The sequence below is a fragment of the Artibeus jamaicensis genome, unplaced genomic scaffold, assembly GCF_021234435.1.
Source record: "Artibeus jamaicensis isolate MK-2021 breed Jamaican fruit bat unplaced genomic scaffold, CSHL_Jam_final scaffold_378, whole genome shotgun sequence".
NCBI lineage: Eukaryota > Metazoa > Chordata > Mammalia > Chiroptera > Phyllostomidae > Artibeus > Artibeus jamaicensis.
In genome coordinates this window covers 363,318-384,052 of record NW_026522044.1, presented here as the reverse complement: position 1 = coordinate 384,052, position 20,735 = coordinate 363,318, and the positions used below count along the sequence as shown (strand labels likewise).

The window sequence follows — 20,735 nt, the reverse complement described above, 5'->3', positions numbered from 1 at the left end:
GGAAGGGGTGTTCATGTAGGATTCAAGCCATTTCCTTTTTTAAAAAAAGAAAGCAGTTTATACTTAAATGTACCCGGTCGGGGTGTGTGTCTGTATTTGTGTCTGCATTGTTATATAAAGCAGGTAGTCTTTCTCTGTTGAAGAAGTTTCCAAGAGTGAGAACGCAAGTACTTAATATCAGTATCTGCATAGTGTTCTAATTTCCATTCCAAACTGGATCTGATCAAACTCACATTTTATTCCCTGTTTCTGGGTCTTTCTCTCTTTTTCCATCCTTTTGGTGTATATAGGGCATGCCTGAACAATCCTAGTAGAGTTCAAGTGATTATGTTAATAAGCGAGACTTAAATAAATAAATAAATAAATAAATAAATAAATAAATCTAGGTCATGTAAATGGCAAAGAATAGCCTACGAGACAAAAATTGGCATTACCCCTGCTATCAAAACATTAGATCCTAAGAACCTTTTTCACGGGTTTCAAAATACCTGTTTTCTTGCTGTTAGGTTAAAGATGAAGCTCTTTGAACCCAGGGGGCGTTTTGCTATTCAATCATCTAACAGCAAAGAAAGGAAAATATATTTACCCTACACATTAAAGGAAATGAGATTTTTTAAATAGGGTACTAGCCCTGTTTCCTTGTAGGGCTGTAAGGGCCTGTAGAGATCCCCAAGTACCCTGCATGTGATGGAGTAATTGTTTCTAGCATGCCGATGTATAATTTTTCAGCGTATCACTATGGGATGGGCTGAAAAGTATCAAAGATAGCAGCCAGAGAGGTAAGGAAAATTTTCCACAAATCGAGCTTAACTGAAGGAAATAATGTGGGAAGAATTTTAAAAAAAGAACTGCTTCTGTACGCTCCTTTTTTTATTTTCAGGTGAAATTCACATAACGTAATATAGCTATTTCAGAGTGCACAATTCAGTGGCATTTAGTATATTCTTGATATTGTGTACTCAAAAACCTCTCTCTGGTTTTAAAATGTTCTCATTGCCCTGGACAGACACCCCATACTCTTTAAATAACCACTATCCACCCTACCTGCCATCCCCTGTTAATCACTAATCTGCTCTCTGTCTCTATGGACTCACCTATTCTGGATATGCCATAAAAAAGAATTAATGCAAAATGTAACCCTTTGTGTCTGGCTTTATTTCACTTAGTGTAATGTTTGTGGCATATATTAGAACTTCCCTCTCTTTATGGCTGAATGATATTCCATTGTTTGTTATCCATTTATCTACTGAAAGATATTTAGGTCATTCCTACCTTTTGGCAATTATTAGTGCTATTGTAAGCATTCGTGTATAAGTTCCTGTATGGACATATTTTTTCATTTATTTTAGGTATATATCTAGGAGTGGAATTGCTGGGCCATATAATTCTATCCTTAACATTTTTAGTAATCGCCAAACTGTTTTTCCTTTTACTTCTCACCAGCAATGTACACATGCCACAACCAAACCAACACTTGCTTTTTGGTTTATCTTCTTTGGAAAAATATATGTTCAAGTGTTTTGCCCATATTTTTTCTTTTATGTATAATTTTTAATTTATTGAGGTATAATTGACATATCAGTTTCAGGGGTACAACATAATGATTTGATATTTGTTTTGCAAAATGACCACCACAATAAGGCCAGTTAAACATCCATTACCATGTATAGTGACAAATTTTTTTCTTGCGTTATGAACTTTCAAGATCCACTCCCCTGGCTACATTCAGATATGCAATACTTATTATTCACTATAGTCACCATGTCACTATGCTGTACTGTACATTACATCTCCATAACTTACTAATGTTGTAACTATAAATCTGTATCTTTTGATACCCATCACCCACCACCTACTTACTGCTTCAGGCAACCACAAATCTGTTTTCTATATGCATGAGCTCAGGTTTTTGTTTTTTAGATTTCACATATAAGTGAAGTCATATGGTAGTTATCTTTCTCTCTCTGGCTTACTTTAGTTAACATACCTTTAAGGTTCGTTCCTGTTGTTGCATGTGGCAATATTTTGTTCTCTTTTTAATTGACTTTTTTAGAGTAGGGGAGGGAGATAGAAGGACAGAGAAAGCAGACAGAGTGATTTGTTGTTCCACATATTATACATTGTGCATTCGTTGGTTGAGTCTTGTATGAGCCTTGACCAGTATCAGAATGATGCTTCAGCCAGCTGAGCTACCCAGCCAGGGCTGAGATTTTATTCTTTTTATGGCTAAATAATATTCCATTGTGGGTACCCACACATATACCACACCTTCTTTATCCATTCATCCGTCAAGTGACATTTAGATTGTTTTCATGTCTTGGCTATTATACATAATGCTGTGCAAACATAGGGGTGCATATTTCTTTTCGTATTCTTCAGATAAATATCCAGATACATCTGATAAGAGGTTATTATCCAAAATTGTGAGAATGCATACAACTGAGCACCAGGAAAACAAACAATCCAATTTTAAAAAGTGGACAGAGGACTTGAATAGATATTTCTCCAAAAAGGATATACAGATGGGCAACAGATTTTAAAAGATGCTCAATGTCATTAAGCATCAGAGAAATGCAAATTAAAACTATCATGATATATTACCTCACACCTGTCAGAATGGCCATCATCAAGAAATCAACAAACAAGTGCCAGTGAGGATGTGGAGAAGGGGAACCCTTGTGCACTGTTGGTGGGAATACAGACTGGTGCAGCCACTGTGGATAGCAGTATGGAGATTAAAAAAATAAAAAATGGATCTGCCTGATGAGCCAGTGATTCCACTTGTGAGGATTTATCTGAAAAATCCTGAAACACTAATTCAAAAGAATATATGCACCCCTGTGTTCATTGCACCATTATCTATAGTAACTAAGATTTGGAAGCAGCCCAAGTGTCCATGAGTAGATGGGTGGGTAAAAAAAAGCTGTGGTACATTTACACAATGAAATACTGCTTGACCATAAAAAAGAAGGGAATCTTACTTCTGTGACAGTATGGATGGACCTAGAGAGTATTATGCTAAGCGAAATATACCAGTCAGAGAAAGACAAATACCATATGATTTCACTCATATGTGGAATCTAATTAGCAAACTGAACTCACAAGCAAAATAGAGAGACTCATAGATAGAGAGCAAGCTGACAACTGTCATGGGGTGGCGCTGAGGAATTGAGCAAAAAAGTTAAAAAGAGAGAAAGAACTCATGGACATGGACAACACTTTGGTGATTACCAGGACATGGGGTGGAGGGTATAGGGGAATAAATGGTGATAGACAAAGACTTGACCTGAGGTTCTGAACACACAATACAGCACACAGATGATGTGTTACAGAATTGTGCACCTGAAATCTCTGTAATTTTGTTAACTAGTAGCACCCCAAGAAATTCAATAAAAAAATATTGCAGAAAAGAAAAAATTACATACCACCACTGAAATATTAATGAAATAAAGCATGATACTAAAAATACAGTGGTGTTTGACTGGTTTTAGTTCTACTCTTAGACCTAAAGTTGTTTAAGAATTTTGTCTAATTGTGACAGTATGGAAGGGGATTATGAATGACCCTACTAAAACCATTTGGAAAAGGAAATATTGTTGTCTTTTTTGTCCTGGGCATTTATCTTAAACATATTTAGTAATTAACCAATAGGCAAAGCTGACTTGTATTTTCTCATTTTTCAGAAACTTACTCAAGTTTATAGAACTCTTCATGGAGCTTACACAAAAATTCTGGAGGTTATGCAGACCAAGAAAAGACTTTTAGGCACTTTCTTCAGAGTTGCTTTTTATGGCCAAGTATGTATACTTTTTTAGTTCATCAACTTAAAAAATATTTACCTTTGAATTATCAGATAACTAAAACAGCAGTTACTGGATCTAGAATTCTGTCTAGATAGAGTGCATATCAAAATAGCAGGAAAGCCTCTTCTGTAGGTATGTATTTCAATTTGCCTTTCATATCTAAACTCTTTAGGTCAGAGTACAACATACATCTAAATTTTTCTCTCACTTTCATTTTCTGTTAAGCTTTGGAAAGAAAGCTATATATTTTAGTATCTAGTAATTCAAGCCTTTTTAAAACTTTCTTTTATTATTAAAAATTAATATAGTTATTGATTATACTCTTAACAATTGTCCCAATTTTCCCCATTTGTCACCCTCCACCCAGCACCCCCCACTCACTCTGGCAGTCCTCCCTCCTTTGTTCATGTTCCACAGGTCATGCATATAAATTCTTTGTCAACTCCATTTCCTATGCTTGCTCTTAACACCCCCTCCCTATTTTGTTAATCCCTTCACCTTTTCCCCCATTTCCCCAGACCCCCCTCCCATTGGCCACCCTTCCAATGTTTTCTGTGTCTATGATTCTGTTTCTTTTCTGCTTATTTGCTTAGTTTGTTTTTTAGACTCAATTGTTGACAGTTAGGCATTTATTGCCATTTTAATGTTTATAGTTTTGGTCTTCTTTTTCTTAAATAAGCCCTTTCAACACTTTTTAAAATGCTGTTTGCTCATAGTATTTATATATTATTGTATGTTTAACTTTACAATAGTCTTTTTTTGAAGAAGAGGATGGAAAGGAGTACATCTACAAAGAGCCAAAGCTCACTGGCCTCTCAGAGATTTCCCTGAGACTCGTTAAACTTTATGGAGAAAAATTTGGTACAGAGAATGTGAAAATAATTCAGGATTCAGATAAGGTAACTTTACCCTTCATTGTAAAATCATTCTTTGTTAGTTCCAAGCATGATGTATTGCTCCAAACTTTTTCCTTATATTAGCTAGTGGAGGAGGAGCACAGAAATCGAGCCTCTCAAGATAGTGAAAGAAAGGACAGGGGCTTTGGAGTCACAGAGGACAGGATTCAAATCTCTGTTCTCTGTCACTTGCTAGCTGTGTGACCATGAGAAGCTTACTTAACCTCATTTTTCTTCTTAGTAAAATGGAGATAATAACAGTGCCTGCCTCATGGAGTTGTTTTATGGATTAAATGAGTTAATATATGGAAAGTGATTAGAGTTCCTGGTACATAAACTACATTCATTAATAATAATAGAAGCCAGCATGCTTAAGAAATATTAGGTATTAATTGTGATTGCTATTGTTTGTCATGGTTCTCAATGTTATACTTTACAATTAAAATCATCTTGGGGCACATATTTTATTCTAAGATATCCTTAGTCCAGTTACATTTGTAACGAAGTGGGTTTAGGAGAGATACCTTGGATCCTGCTGTAAAGATTAGCCATTCCACCAGGCCATGCCAAGGCAGGGGGTGAAAGGTTCCATCAAGAGAGGCCCTTTCCTAGGAAATGCATAGTTCCCTATAGACAATTTCAGGAAAGCACAGTAGGAATGCCTGACTGTCCTTAGACACCATGGGGGTTGCCCAGGATGAGAGCTGATTTTTAAGGTAGAAAGGGCCTATACTGTTAGGATCTGTAGGCCACAGCAGTATTTACTGAGTAACTCTGATGAGCATGGTGCTTTGCAAGCCATTTAACGGCTAGTAGGCAGCACTGCCAGAGTGAAAAACCCATGGCAGCAGTGAAGGCTTTCCACTCTCTACCATGCAGATGATCTCTTCCCTTTGTATACTTATCTGCATCTCTTGGAGATGGTTTTATCTTGAACATTAGAGATGTGAAATAGATTACTGGTAGGTCCAAAATTCATTAATATTTGTCAAAATATTAATGACCTTCCTGCTTCTTTCCTTACCAGTCTTAACTATTTTGTATTTTATTGGATTAAGACAACAGAAGATTTTATTTCCTTGTAGCCAGATGGTCTTGATAGTCTTAGGCTTGCTGCCGTACCACTGTTACCATTAATGCAAAGTCAGGCTGTTGAACAACATACAGTTTTCTATTTTATTCTGCCTCTGAAAAACTGGCCGACACGTGCTAGTGACAAACCCACCATTAGGTACCTGGACTTGGGACATTATTTCATGCACAATATTTTTGTAATGCCCCATTGGCAACAGATGTAATAAGCAGTTGCTACTTCTAACATCCTTATTTCTTTCTTAATATGTGAAAGCAGATACTAAAAATGGTCTTCTACCTTGCCAAAGAACAAAATCTGCTTAAGAGCACCGACAATGTAAAGATCAATTTGGTAATATATTCCACTATTTTAAACTATGTGTCACTGTACCCAACAGTTTCACATTTAAGATTTTATCTCGTAGATGTACACATACAAAGATGTATGTTTAAAAGTTCATTGCTACCAAGTTTATATAGCAAAAACCTGGAAGCAATCTAAATGTCCATTTGGCTAAAGAAATTGTGGTATTACCCACAGAAAGGATATAGTAACCTAGGTGTTAAGAGTTTCATATCAGCCCTGGCTGATGTGGCTCAGTGGATTGAGCACCAGCTTGCGAATGAAAGGGTCACTGATTCAATTCCCAGTCAGGGCACATGCCTGGGTTGTGGGCCAGGACCCTGGTAGGGGGTTCATGAGAGGCAACCACACATTGATGTTTCCCTCTCTGTCTCCCCACTTCCTCTCTCTAAAAATAAAATAAATCAAGTCTTTTTAAAAGAGTTTCATATCAACACTTAGAAAACTACCAAGATGTATTACTTAGGGGGAAAAATGATGAGGGTGCAAGACTGTATGGATAGTATGATCACATTTGTGTAAAAATTTATTCACATAAGATGTCCGTCCAGAAAAATCCAGCCATCGTTAATGTAGTGGAATGGTTTGCGCGGCATCAATGTAACCTGGCACCAAGGAACGTGGACTGAAATGCGCATACGTGAACAATGACAACTTCACTGTACTAGTCATAAAAATCCATGCAGTCATAAGAAGTTATATTGATGACTACAATATAGAACTATAACTATAATATGTTTTTATTGTGATAAAATGCGTATAGCAAAATTTATTATATTAATCATTTTTTAAGTGTACAGTTCAGCAATACTGACTTCATTAACATTGTGGTACAGCAGTTACCACTGTCCTTCAGAACTCTTTTTATCTTGTAAAATTGAAGCCTTTAACCCATTAAACAATAATTCATTCTCCCCTACCCTCAGCCCAGAGCAACCACCATTCTACTTTTTGTCTCAGTGATTTTGACTTCTCTAAACACCTCATATAAATGGAATTATCTCTTTGTGACTGGCTTATTTCACTTAGCATATCTTCAAGGTTTATTCACATTATAGTGTATTGTGAAATATCTTTCCTTTTTAAAGCTGAATGATCTATTGCATGTACATACATGTTCAGGAACATGTGCGAGGCTGCCTGACATGGGACTAAGGCGTAGTGTATGAGTAGCCACCACTGTGCCAAGAACTGAAACTGACCAAAATCAAAACCAACTGCAATTTTCTGTTGAAGCCTTTCCCCAGAAGTTGCAAGCCTTCAACAGACTCTATGGTTACAGAATAGTTACATCAGACAGCTTTTGCTAGTGTACCTGTTGCCTAGGTAGGAAGATAGATTCTGGAGCTCTGTCTAATAGATATTTATTGAGGTGGAATTCAAATATACAATTAACCATTTTCATAGATTTTTAAGGATTCAGATTATCAAATAGTGATCTCAGTTTTTGTAAATATATTTGCATAGAAAGAAGATTGGAAGGAAATACATGAAAATATGAATAACGATCACTACTGAGTGGCAGGATTACAGTGTTCATCTTCCTATAGTTTTGTAATCTCCAAGTAGGTTTCTGTATCTTCTTTATAATTAGAAGGAAGTGATCCCTAGAAAAGAACAAAGACCTCCTCCATGTGTCTGTTCAGTGGGGAGCACGGTCATAGTGGCAGTGTTCCTCAGTGGATCTCAAGAGTTAGTAGCTTACCTGTACTCTTTCCTTTTCATTGGGAAAAAACCAATACCTTCTTATTTATAGGTAAATGCCAAAGAGCTTGATCCAAAATATGCTCATATCCAAGTCACTTATGTGAAGCCCTACTTTGATGAAAAAGAACTCACCGAAAGAAAGACCGAGTTTGAAAGAAACCATAATATCAACAAATTTGTTTTTGAGGCTCCTTATACATTATCTGGCAAAAAGCAAGGCTGCATAGAAGAACAGTGTAAACGTCGTACAATCTTGACGAGTAAGTAGGACTTTGCATATAACTACTTGTTTGACTTGGTCCTTTGTGATAAGCACAAGTAGCAGCTGGCCAGCCAGGAAATGTAACTGAAATTTGAATCATTCATTGTTCTGCTGTTCGGTCACTAGCTTGCACAAACATGGGTGTGTTGTAAAACATCATTTTCATATATGTAATTTGTGATTACTCCAAAATGTCTCATAAAGAGAATTTCTCCCTCAATCCTGAAGTAATAAGGTGCTATATGGCACCCTAAGGTATTATCTAGAGAAGGCATGGGGAAAATTAAGCACAGTGGATTTTTAAAAAGTATTTGGGTGTTTGAACAAATGATTTTTAAGATAGTAAATCAATCTTAACATTTTAATAGCTTCAAACTCGTTTCCATATGTGAAGAAGAGGATCCCTATAAACTATGAACAACAGATTAATTTAAAGCCAATTGATGTTGCTACTGATGAAATAAAAGATAGAACTGCAGAGCTGCAAAAACTTTGCTCTTCTGCTGATGTGGACATGATTCAGCTTCAACTGAAATTGCAGGGCTGTGTTTCAGTGCAGGTATGTTGGTTGCCAAACATGTATTAAATGTTTCTTGGTGATCCTCTTGCTTTCCTAAGGGCACAGAGCAAGCATTAATTAGATTTGTGTGTTTTAGTGTTATTGACTGTAGACACATATTCATTATTTTTTATTAGCTCAATACAGAAATTATGTTCAGTTTCTATAAATGTTGTGATATGTCGGAGGACTTTAACATAAACCCCCTTGACTGTTGCCAGCCTCTATGTTTACATATTAGAAATCATTAACCAATTTATTAGAATATAATTTTTCAGATCATTTGCTTTAGTTAATTATCTTTCAAATACAGTTATAGTAAGAATAGTAAATATATTTCTCAAATGCAGATTTTTAATGTGCAGTATTTGGCCTTTTTTTTTTTGAAAAAAGAAATGTAAAATTTATCCTTTGGTTACATTCTGATAACTCCCATTTTTCTTCTTTTGTAATTTAGGTAAATGCTGGTCCATTAGCTTATGCAAGGGCTTTCTTAAATGACAGTCAAGCTAGCAAGTATCCACCTAAGAAAGTCAATGAATTGAAAGACATGTTTAGGTAAGTGCTTTATAGTTTTCAGATCAGACCTCTATTCTTTCACTCTATTTCTTCTTAAAAGAAACCAGAACGTTCACCAAATCCTATCTGTACAAAAAGGACATTCTCTGTTCTCTTTTACAATATATAAGTGACTTCCTAAGGGTACTTTAGTGAGTAAATGCAGGATCAGTCTTTCTTGCTGTGGGACATTAACAATGTCCTAGTGAACCAAGAGATTAAACATAAATTACATTAGTGCTTTGGATGTTGTGACACAAACAGAAGCCTAAATTCCTCATGCGGTTTCCTCCTTTGCCCCACTGGCCTCATGTCACAGCATTTCTGAACTTTTAGGGCAGTAATCAAAGTGGAACTGGAAGGGTCGGTCAGGCTTGCCTCTTGTTCTGTGTCCTTAGTTCCGCTTGGATTCTGCCAGTCTTCGGCATATAATAGCTTGCCTTGAGTGAGCACCCCTGCAGGCTAAGGGATGTCTGAATAGTCTTGCATTAGAACAAAATCTGATTAATATGTAAAAAGAGTTTACATTCAGAATAAGAGAGACAGTTGAGTAAAATAAAGAGAAAGATGACAATTTATCCATTCATTTGTTTCCAACTCATTTCATTTACTTTTCCTGTCTGTGCGTTACCAGCTGTTCCAGGTGGCAGAGTAAACAGTAGTCATTCATCCACCCACATTTATTAGTGCCTGGCATATGCAGAATTCTACTAGTTGCTGTCATGGAGATACAAAATAAATGGGCAGTGAGGTACTTTGTCTCCTCAGACATACACTCTAATTATGGATGTTAAACATAAATACACTTAATAATGGAAAAGTATGTGCTGATAAGTCATTAACTCTGTTCCTACACTTATCAGCCCAGGCAGATACTTCGTACTTACATCATCCAACACTATACTGGGCACATAGTAAGCCCCAAATGAATTACTTTTGAATGAGTGGCTCATTATCTACAGATAATTTTTTCTGAAAACCAGCCATTTAATCTCTTTGAACCGAATGAGAAGGGAAAGAATTACAACATTTTTTCCCATGAGATTTTGTTTATAGGAATAACTGGTTGGAAGTGTCTCTTCCATAGAAAACTGACATGTCCTCTGCTCTCGAGAGATTTTTTAAATTCATAAAAGTGGAATTTCAGTTTCTGTGCACCCCACACATTTCTCTGCTCTACCATGCATACCCTCTAAAGGGACTCCTTTCCATAACTGGGGAACAGAATGTAAGAAATTTAAAAATCCATTTAAATGGCCACAGATGCCAGAAATAACCAAAACAACCAGATAATCAGGTTTTAAAGGACATAAGAAATTGGAGAGAAAAGAACACAAAGGAAAGGGCATTTCAAACAGGATGTGGCATTAGCAGGGACACAGTGAGAAAATACTGGATTCTAATCTTCTAGGCAAGCAATCCATAGTTAAAGTGAACATCAAATTGAGTGTCTGTGAGACTTTCTGGGGGTAAATTTAAAAAATCTTTATATTTGGTCTTCATCCACAGGAAATTTATACAAGCATGCAGCATTGCACTCGAACTAAATGAGCGGCTAATTAAAGAGGATCAAATTGAGTACCATGAAGGGCTAAAGTCAAATTTCAGAGAAATGGTGAAAGAATTGTCTGACATTATTCATGAGCAGGCAAGTATTAAAGTGGTTGAAAATGAGGACATGATCTTGGGTCCTTAAATTGTTAACAAAATCAATGTGAAGTGTATTACCTTAAAATTATTCAGCCTGTATTTTAAATTTTGCTCACATTATCATTGATCATTTAAATGACAATTCAAATCAAATTTGAAGCAATTATCAGAAGCAATTACTAAAGTAATTATTAGATATAAACCCAAATTGTTCTTTGCACTAAAATGCCATTAGAAGTGACTAGCCAAGCAAGTCTGAATTGATCTACTGTGAACATGGATAAGAGTCTTAAGAAGACTCCTTATGAAATGGAATTATTGTCTAAATAGCCAAATCCCTACTGTGGCTGTATGAAAGTAGGTAGTATCATTTAGGTGAGATTCCGAGTGATTTCCAAAATTTGAATATTGTCTTAATACCCATATAGTCTGCAAAACTCCCTATTTTCTTAAAACTTCTTAGCATTTTAATCTGTGACTGAGTGTGAATGACAATTACAGCTAGCTTAGTAAAACCCAACCTAAAAAATATAGAAGTGAAGAGCTGTTCCTCACTTAGAGCCAAATTATGTTGTTATTAGGTAGTTACAACTTTTATATACCTAGATACCTTAAAACCGGGGTACTCTTGGATTTCCCTGGTAAAACCTCATTGTTATATTGGGATCCTGAAATCTGTATTTATAACCAGTCTATGCATGGATTCTCAACGAAGTATTTGAACATCTTAAACACATTTGTAAAAGTTACAGCATTATGATCTGGTCCCTCATTGAGTTAGCCTATTAAGCTGATAGTCTCCTTTGTTTTCCTTACTCAGGAAAAAACACCCAATAAGATAAATACTTCAAACTCTCAATTTTTAAGAAATTAGGAGTTAAACAAGATAACTACATCTTTTTAGAGAACATTTATTCATTCATCCTCACCTAAGGACATACTTATTGATTTTAGAGAGGAGAAGGGAGGGAGAGACAGGGAGAGAAACATTGACCGATGGCCTCTCATATGCTCCCTGACAGGGACCGAACTTGCAACCCAGGCATGTACCCTGACCGGGAATCAAATCCATGGCCTTTCAGTTTATGGGCTAACACTGCAACCAACTGAGCCACACCAGCCAGGGCTAGAGAACACAATCTTAAAGCTGGTTCCAGAAGGGAGTCCAGTCATTGGTCTTTCTATCTGTATTTCAATGATTGCGCTCACCCATGTAAGACTGCCACACAAAGGGTATACCTTCAAACAGGCCAACAGTGGTTAGCATCCAAAGAACAGCAGTGTGATGATGGAGGAGAGAAGAGTTTTCCTAGGAAAACAAGAAGTAGTCGACTTTACATCAAGCTCTACCTCTCTGAATTTGTCTCATGTTTCTAAGAAACAGCTATGGGAAATGTAGTTACTGTTAACCTAAGGCTGTATTGAGTGACCAGGAGTCTAACTTTCCAATCATTGTCATCTTCTCAGTATAGAGAATCCAGTCAGCCAGGTTTCATCATCCCATTTATTCAGTGACTGGTTGTAGCACTCTTTTTCTCACCCTTCTCTGTGGCTGGGAATCTTGTTGGCTTGAGGGGTCTGGAATCAGTGTTTTGTTTCTTCTTGTTCCACCTTTACTTCTATTAGCCTACTTAGGACTAAGTGCATACTATTCTAAAGTATCCCTTGCTGCTCAGTTTTCAGAGGCCCTTTTTTTGTCTGTTTCTCAAAGCAGCCAAGTCATTCAGACTAAGAAGGTGGGGAACCATTCCACTTCTTCTATTGTCTCTATCTCCAGCTCAGCCCACGAGTACAGTAGGGATATACCTTTAAGGACCCCTACCTAGGATAGGGATATGACACTTAGAAGGATATACCTTCTTTACCATCACTTTTCTGAGGTGTACTTTTATCAAATAAATGACATAATTTATTCCTAGAAACTGGGCAGTTTATGGGTTTCTGTTCATAATCCATAGGGGGAAAACACAGCAAAAGCTCCTTCTTCACAAAATATATAAAATAATTACACATGTAATTTTAAGTCAATGTGTACTATATTGTAATAGTTTAATTTGCATTTAGCTGCATGAATTCTAAGTTATTCAGATTGAAAACTAATTATTCACCTTGGCTGTTGTGGCTCAGTGGATTGAGTGCTGCCCTGCAAATGAAAGGGTCACTGATTCGAATCCCAGTCAGGGCACACGCCTGGGCTGCAGGCTAGGTCCCCAGTAGGGGATGTGCGAGAGGCAACCACACATGATGTTTCTCTCCCTCTTTCCCTCCCTTCCCCTCTCTGTAAAAATAAATAAATAAAATATTTTTGAAAACCTATTAATTACAGACTTCTTTATTAGATACAGTTTGTCATAGCCATTGTAGTATCTATTTGGTATGTTTTATTTTCTTTACAATAAGTTGCCCCATTCACTTGTCATATCTGAAAAGTGCAGATATTCATTTAATCATCTCTTAAACCTCTATATGCTTTCAGACTCATATCATGAGTGATGATTTTTGTAAAGGGGAATTGTCTCTATTATAGGGTTTGTATAAAACATGATTTGTGGCAACATAAGTGGTATAATGAATTACTGCCACCATAGACCAATTTGCAGATTTAATACTCAAGTGTCAGAGCTAACTTGTGAACCAAGTATTGAAAACTTGAAACCTACGTTGGGAGTGTATAACGAAAAGGTTGGATGTGATGTGTATGCTGTTCTTTTCTTTCACCTAATCCAAGCATAAAATCTCTGTTACTTTTGATTACACCAAATAGGTAATTTAAAAATATGTGTACTAATATGGATATATGTGTTTATGTATTTATGGGATATAATATATATATTTTAATCCTCACCTCAGGATATATTTATTGATTAGAGAGAGAGAGAGAGAGAGAGAGAGAGAGAAACCGATATGAGAAAAAGTGATCAGTTGCCTCCCATATGCGCTCTGACTGGGGATTGAACCCACAACCTTTTTTTTTTTTTTTGGTGTACAGGCAACACTCCAACCAACTGAGCCACATGACCGGGGCAAAATAAATTTTTGTGAAGTTCTTGATTTTGGTAGAAATCGTCTGTATCAATTAGCTTATGTAATTATAGTGCATGTTCAGAAATAGGCACTTAGGACTTTTCTCTTTATTTAGTGTTATTTCCCAAGTCTTCAGGGAAGGCACATAGGTATGTTTGTGAAGCTCCACAGGTAATCTTGAGAACCACTGTATTAGAATATCATCCATAAACTCATATCAAAGAGTCCCTTTGAAAGCTCTTATAATTACCATGTATTAAAAATATTTTAAAGATTGCATTACTTTTCACTTCTTACTGAATTTTGCATTTGACAATCTTTTGTTTTTCTTGAGGAGTAACCAGATCTTTTCTGCTTTTTTTGCTATGCTGCCTTTGTAATACAGCTTTGAGGACTTAAGTCGGTAATGTTATTTTTTTTTTTTGCTTTGTCTCATTTTAAATAGCTAAGTGTCATTGATATATTGCAATATGCCTGTAATTTCATTTACACATTCTTTTTGGCAGTGGCTATTTTGCTTCATGATAAACATGCAGATTTCTTTTGTTTTAGATATTACAAGAAGACACAATGCATTCTCCCTGGATGAACAACACATTACATGTATTTTGTGCAATTAGTGGTACATCGAGTGACAGAGGTTACGGTTCCCCAAGATATGCTGCTGAAATATGAGGACCTGCAGGTGTAAAGTGAGAATGAGACTGACCTTTCTCAGGAATATTTGGAGCTGTGCAAATGTTAAAGTTTAAAGATTTGATATACATGAAGTGTTTCCTTCTGACAACAAAATTTTCATTCTTTCAAACAGGGTGCTTACATATCTGTAAATATTTAAGCAACTTGGAAGTGCCTGGAAGATTGCATCCTGTGCTTAGTTTGTACTTTTTTAGGTAAATCTATATACTGAGAAATAGAGCTCAAAACATGAATCCAAATTGCTTACTTATTGCTTAAAATAATAATGGTACTATGTAAAATTGTATACTGGAACAAAATAAAAGGTAAAACTTATTTGTAATTAGAAGTGCAGGAAATACTACTTTGAACTTAGCATTTCTCTTGACAGGAAACTCAATTCATTATTCTAATCCTTGGAGAAAGCAGTTATCAAATTTCTATAAAACATGGGGAGATCATTTGAAATCTTATCTACTGGTACGCACAGCTGGGCTAAAAGAAACAACATTGTTTAAAAAGGAAAATTTCATAAAGCATATACATAAAATACCAAACTTACTGGTCCTTCAAGTTTAGATCTGATGATGCCAGGTAATCAAGTTGGGCTCCAACACACAACATGAGGGATTCACATGTGGCGTAGGTTTGCCTAGCAAGTGGCATTTGTTGCCGAAGCTTTATCATCTGAAACTATCCATAAAGGTAAACAAAACATTTCTGAGAATTTGCAGTCAGTACATATTATGCAACTTCAAAGTTTCAGCAGCAGAGTCTGAGGTAGGGATTTCTGATGATTCTTTAGTTTACAAGGTTAAGAAGCATTTTGATAGAATTTGATGGTTGCAGCATTTCTTGGGTCAATTATACATAACCAGCACAGACTTAGGAACCGCTAGCTAGGGACTACATTTCTAAAAATGATGAAATGTTAGACTACCTAAAAATTCAGCAGAAACCAAGATGTGAAGAACTTTTTAGCTTGAATTATCCATATAATTTTGGCTGCCTTTCATGTAAATTTTAAGTTTTAAATTTATTTTTCTTATACAGTTTAGCCTGTTTTACAGACAAAAAACCCCCCCAAAACAAAACACTGAAATATAAATGGTTTGTATGGAGCCTTGACTTTTAAAATATTTTGTGATCCAGTAAACCTTAGAGATTATGTATCCAACTTGGCCATTTTTCTTTTTTTATATAATTTTTTGTTTTCAATTACAGTTAACCTACAAATCATATTAGTTTCAGGTGTACGACCCAGTGATTAGACATTTATGTAACTTACAAGTGATCACCCCAATAAATCAGGCACCATACATAGTTATTACAGTATTACTGACTATATTCCTGGTGCTGTATTTTACATTTGCATGGTCAATTTTGCAACTGCCAGTTTGTACTTCTTAATCCCTTTCCTTTTTCACCCAGCTCCCCAACCCCTTCCTGTCTAGCAACCATCAAAATGTTCTCTGTATCTCTGAGCTGATTACTGCTATGCTTGTATGTTTAGTTTATTTTTTAGATTCCATTGTTGATAAATATGTATTCATTGCCATTTTATTATTTATATTTTATCTTTTTCTTTCTTCTTAAAGAAGATCCTTTTAACATTTAATATAAAGTGGTTTGGTGATAATGAACTCCTTTAGCTTTTACTTGTCTGGGAAGCTCTTTATCTGTCCTTTGATTTTAAATGATAGGTCTGCTGGGTAGAGTACCCTTGGTTGTAGGTCCCTGCTTTTCTTCACTTTGAATATTTTGTGCCAATCCCTTTTGGCCTGCAAAGTTTCTGTTGAGAAATCAGCTGACAGTGTTGTGGCTGTTCCCTTGCAGGTAACTAACTGCTTTTCTCTTGCTGCTTTTAAGATTTCCTTTTGTCTTTAACCTTGGCATTTTATTTTATTTTAGTTTTATTTTATTTTATTATTGTTCAGTTACAGTTTGCATTTTCTCCCCATGGCTGCCCCACACCTCAGCCAAACCCTCCTCCTTCCCTTGCTTCCACCCTCCCCCTTGGTTTTGTCCATGTGTCCTTTATAGTAGTTCCTGAAAACCCTTCCCCACACTGTCCCCTACCCCCACCCCTCTAGCTGTTGTTAGATTGTTCTTAATTTTAATGTCTCTAAAACATTAGAGACATTGTATTTTGTTTGTGTTTTCCTTTTGTTGATTATGTACCAGTTATAACCTTTGGCATTTTAATTATGATGTGTCTTGGAGTGAGCCTCTTTGTTTTTTCATCTTGTTTCAGACTCTGCACTTCCTGGACTTGTATGTCTTTGTTTTCTAAACCAGGTTAGGGAAGTTTTCCATCACTATTTTTTTACATAGCGTTTTCAGTTCTTTACTATCTCTGTTCTCCTTTTGGTTCCCACATGATGCAAATGTTGGTATGCTTGAAGTTGTCCCAGAGGATCCTTATACTGTCCTCATTTATTTTCTTTTTGCTGTTCTGATTGGGTGTTTTCTGCTTTTTTATCTTCCCAGTGTCTTATTTGATCCTTTTCTTTATCTGCTTCATAGTTGAGTCCCTGTAATGTATTCTTCATTTTAGTTCATATATTCTTCATTTCTGACTGGTTCTTTTTATATTTTCTAGTTCCATTTTATGTTTCCTCTCTTTTTGTTTCATCTCTTTTTGTTGAAGTTCTCACTAAGTTCCTCTACTCTTCCCCTAAGTTCATTGATTATCCTTATAAGCAGTGTTTGAACTCTACATTTGGTAGATATGCTTGTCTTCATTTTGTTTAGTTCTTTTTCTGGAGTTTTTGTTCTGTTCTTTCATTTGGGCCATGTTTCTTTGTCTCCTCATTTTGGCAGCCTCCCTGTGTTTGTTTCTATGTATTAGGTAGAGCTGCTTTGTCTCCTGGGTTCGATACAGTGGCCTTATGTAGAGATATCCTGTAGGGTCCAGTGGCACAGCCTCCCCATTCATCTGAGCTGGGTACTCCAGGTCCACCCTGTCTTGTGGGGTGTGTACACTCTTCTGTTATAATTGAGTCCTGATTGCTGTTGGCACTCCAGTGGGAGGGATTTACCCCCAGACCAATCTTCTGCAATGACTGTCTGCCACCACTGTGGAGGATCAGCTTGCAGAGGCACACCCCAAGGAGCACAACTTAGTCTGCCCATCAAGTGCTTAGGTCGTTCTTTGGCATGGTCTGAAGCTGCCCACTGGGTATGGTAGCTCTGGGGCCACCCAGAAGGTGCAGGCCAAGGAGAGCTGCCACCTGTGTTTTTCCTGGGGCCACCCAGCATGAGCTACAAAGAGATCTGCACATGGCAGCTACTTGTGCTGGGCTTAGAGTTGCCCCAGCAAGTCCTCACTGTGAACCAAGGCCGACTGCTCCTAGTGCCAGCTGTGGAGCCATTTAGTGAGTGTTACAGGGCACACTGAGGTGAGATGCTGCTTGTTTGAGAGATTTTAGGAAAGTCTGAAGCATGAGCCAAGATAGGCCCTTCCTATGGAAAAGCCACTGGAAACAGCTTGGGTGGGCCCACAAGTTGGGTTAGGCAAGGCCTCAGGGAATCACCAGAGCAGTATAAACAATGTTAGCCAGGGGTAGAAAGTCAGGTACAGCACCTGCCTGCCAACTCTGAGTTGGGAGTGAGCTCAGAAAAGGAACAATGACTGGCCTCTGCTAACACTTCTGTCTGGGAGAAAGCTGCCCCTCCAGCCCTCTCCCTGATGCCAGCCAGTTCAGTTCCTCCCCATATGTCCCTGGTGCCTTTCGACCTGCTGCCCCAGTACTGGAGCTCAGAGGGAGTGAGACCAAGTAAGTCCATGCACGGGCCATTTAAGAGGAATGTCTGGGTCTCTGGAAGCCTCTGTCTCACTCTGCCATAATCCCTGCTGGTGTTTACAGCCATAAATTATGGGGACTTATCTTCCTGGCACTGGAACCCTGGGCTGAGGGGCCTGGTGTGGGTCTCCTCCTCAGGGAAGACCTCCACAGGCAAGAAAAGCCTCCTGCTTTTTAACTGCGGACCAGCCCATTTCATATCTGTCACTCCTACCAGTCTCGATGTATCTTCTTTAAATCTGTAGTTGTAGTACAGTCAGTTCAGTTAGATTCAGGTGGTTCTGAATGATAGTTCTGTAGCATAGCAGTAATTTTGATGTGGTTGTAGGAGGTTCTGAGTACCACATTTACCTATATAGCCATTTTGACTGGAAGCCAATAATCCCTTCGTCATTTTTTCTTTACATGTCATTTTTAAGCCTTCAGAGAGTATGAAATTATTTATTGACGGCTGATTTTGTATTTTAATAGGGGATTCAGAAATTTCAGAGGCAGTTTGTAATTCCTTAATACCTTAGAGGGACCTGCAGAGTTAGTTTCACCTTTAAAGTCATTATTTTTGCCATGGTATATAAGGAACTGGCACCTTGAGTGAGTGTTGCCATATAAGAATGAGGCATCTTGGGGAAAGTCAGTACTTTTGACCCATGATAGTTAGACCCATTACCTCACTGAGCACAGCATTGTGTACTGTGGGTAATTTTATGAAGTATAATAAATGGCCCCAGCCCTCAAGGAACCTGTAGTCTACTTGAGGAGGCAAAATACACACAATAGGGAATAATACAAGAATTAACAATATAAGGAAAATTGTATGAGCACTGCCAAATATTCATTTGGCTGTCCTTAAACTCTCATCATATTTAAGAAATGAGAAGTCACTGTGAATTACAATGTTCAGGGATGGTTTCATGAACAAAAGTTAAGGCTTTCAAAGATGAGAGGCTGTTCTATGGAGGAGGAACATCATGAGAAAAAGGTACAAGAAGAATTAGCATGGGGAGGGGTGGGGAGAAAATATAGACAACTATAATTGAACAACAATAAAGTAATTTTAAAAAAGAATTAGCAGAAGTTCACAGGGTAGCGAGGAGACCAGTTTTGTTCAAGAAAAGTGGTAGATGATAAATCTGGAAATAAAATTTGGTCCTACATTTTGGAAAGTCTTCAATGCTAGGCTAATAATAGTGTTTGGACTTTACTCAGTAAACATGGGGGAGCCAGTCAAGGTTTTTAAACAGAGGTATTACTTGATTAAACGTTATTTGGAGAGATTTAATTCTTTATATTGCTGCCAGATGTATTTCAAGCAGAGAGAGATGGAAATATGAAAACCAATTATGCAGTGAATGCAGTATTCTAATTATGAGTCCATAAGTCCTTAGATAGGGACAAGGGATAGAAAAGAAAGGACATGCACAAGAGATATTTGGAAAGACTGGACATAATTTACTGATGGGTAAGGAGAAAAAAGGAAAAAAAGATAATTTTGTGTCCTGTGGCCAATGAGTTCTCCAGGTCATGCACAATTTCACTGGATACAATTTGCCAACTTTCAAAGTAAGGGGAAAAAACTATAGAGAACAACAAACAACCTTGGAACCTTGGTCAACATACCATAGAACAAGAGATTGCTCAGTGGTTAATAAAGTAGGTCAGCATAGTAAAACCCAATCTTTTTATTGTAAATACAACTTTTCTCTGAGATGAAGAACCTAAGTAATGTATGGGAATAATGGGAATTTCCAAACCCTTCAAAATATTCATAAACAGATACATATTTCAGCCTTCTGAACCACAAAATGTTGGTTTCTCTTCAGTCTCAGTCTTGTTTTAACAGTACATTACTTCAGCTATCAAGACACAAAGAGAAGGAATAGAATAGAAGTTGGTTGTAGATGGGGACTGAGTTTGTGTAACAAAGGTATTCTGTCCTGGGAGCGAGCCAATAAGTGTACTTTGTTCATCTGGTCCAGTTACAATAAATGCTTTTTTTCTAGTCTCTAACCACATAATGGTCACTCTCTTAAGAAAAGTATATGTATATTTATCCAACTCCTGCTTGAAGTTGTGACTAAATTCTTCAAAGATTTTTGCCTCTGTGTATGGCATTTTTAAAGTTTCTCCAGCATTTTTTCTCTTCCAATTTTCCATTTTCTTTGAAATATAATTCACATACCATACAATTCGCCCACATTTAAAATGCACAATTCATTGGGTTTTAGTATTGGGTTGGCCAAAAGGTCCACATGTTTTTTTTTCTGTAAAATAAAAGACACATTTTTCATGTTCACCAGTAACTTTATTGATTTGGATATTTTGGGTATGTCAGCTATGTCCCGCATGGAATAACA

At 37.0% G+C, this 20,735-nt stretch overlaps 1 protein-coding gene and 1 long non-coding RNA gene across 3 annotated transcripts in view; one reads left to right on the top strand and one right to left on the bottom strand.

Moving 5' to 3' along the window:
• Positions 1–14,918, top strand: part of DOCK11 (dedicator of cytokinesis 11) — a 198,562-nt gene extending 183,644 nt beyond the window's left edge. For both annotated transcript variants that reach the window (XM_037146004.2, XM_037146003.2), the window contains 7 exons: positions 3,684–3,797; positions 4,556–4,702; positions 7,894–8,104; positions 8,475–8,665; positions 9,123–9,223; positions 10,733–10,871; positions 14,450–14,918. In XM_037146004.2, the coding sequence (XP_037001899.2) occupies positions 3,684–3,797; positions 4,556–4,702; positions 7,894–8,104; positions 8,475–8,665; positions 9,123–9,223; positions 10,733–10,871; positions 14,450–14,572 (1,026 nt within the window). In that variant the 3' untranslated portion in view covers positions 14,573–14,918. The remainder of the gene's footprint in view (positions 1–3,683; positions 3,798–4,555; positions 4,703–7,893; positions 8,105–8,474; positions 8,666–9,122; positions 9,224–10,732; positions 10,872–14,449) is intronic.
• On the bottom strand, positions 8,641–15,234 carry LOC128626199 (uncharacterized). The gene is made up of 3 exons (XR_008390132.1): positions 15,138–15,234; positions 12,083–12,182; positions 8,641–8,719 (listed from the first exon to the last, which is right to left on the bottom strand). It is a non-coding gene; the product is annotated as an uncharacterized LOC128626199 (long non-coding RNA).
• Positions 15,235–20,735: the final 5,501 nt, after the last annotated feature.